Genomic DNA, 786 nt, shown 5'->3' on the forward strand with positions numbered 1-786 from the left:
CGGAGGCTGGTTTGCCCCTTCCCCTTAGCTGAGCTATCGAGGCACTTCAAAAAAAATGCCTGTTCCTACCCACCCTAGTGCAGGCAGCGTTATAAATAGCTCAGCTGATTTCTTTTCCCTCCAAAATCAGGCCCTCCATCTCCTTTAATCAGTTTTTTTTCTGCCGCTGTCTGAATTCCCTCTAATTTTTCGACATCTGCTCGGAGAGGAGTGCCATTTATGACAGGCTCCTATAAATGGAAAATAGGGCTAGTAATGTGCCTGGCGTTGCATCGCGCCGCACAAGCCGGGGATACGAAACCGGGTGTGCGTGCGTCTGTGTGCCATCACCTCTTTGAGCCCGGGCGAGACGCCTGGTCCTTGCTCCCTGAGCCGACCTGTCACTTGTTTTCAAGCGCTGACAAGTTGTCTTTGCTCTAATAAATGCTTTATTTATACAAATTGGCTGCTTTGGAGTAGCCGAGGGAGCGGATACGACCTGCTCTCCTAGAGCTATCGAAGGTGGTGGAAGGGGTGCAGGGATGCTGTTGTGGGTCCCCCAGGTCCTCCATGGCCAATGCAACCAAAAATCGGTTCTAAATGGGTTTTTTACCTGCCCTGGGTCCAGTGCTCACTCTGTTCCACACTCATGCAGGGTTGGAGGAGTGGACAAGCACGTTACAGCCCCATCCCTGGCAGGTATCCCAGTTCAGCTCTTTTAGGAGGAGCAGGGATGCTCGGAGCAGGAGCCGCAGCAAACTGCTGGGAGAGGAAATGGAAACTGCTCCCAATTTTGGCCCAAACGTG

At 52.4% G+C, this 786-nt stretch overlaps 1 protein-coding gene across 1 annotated transcript in view; it reads right to left on the minus strand.

Moving 5' to 3' along the window:
* Positions 1-551, minus strand: part of LOC104165454 (junctophilin-3-like) — a 19220-nt gene extending 18669 nt beyond the window's left edge. The window contains exon 1 of the mRNA XM_009705095.1: positions 439-551. Within this exon, the coding sequence (XP_009703397.1) occupies positions 439-551 (113 nt within the window). The remainder of the gene's footprint in view (positions 1-438) is intronic.
* Positions 552-786: the final 235 nt, after the last annotated feature.

Source organism: Cariama cristata, unplaced genomic scaffold (assembly GCF_000690535.1).
Source record: "Cariama cristata isolate BGI_N322 unplaced genomic scaffold, ASM69053v1 scaffold22767, whole genome shotgun sequence".
Taxonomy (NCBI): Eukaryota; Metazoa; Chordata; class Aves; order Cariamiformes; family Cariamidae; genus Cariama; species Cariama cristata.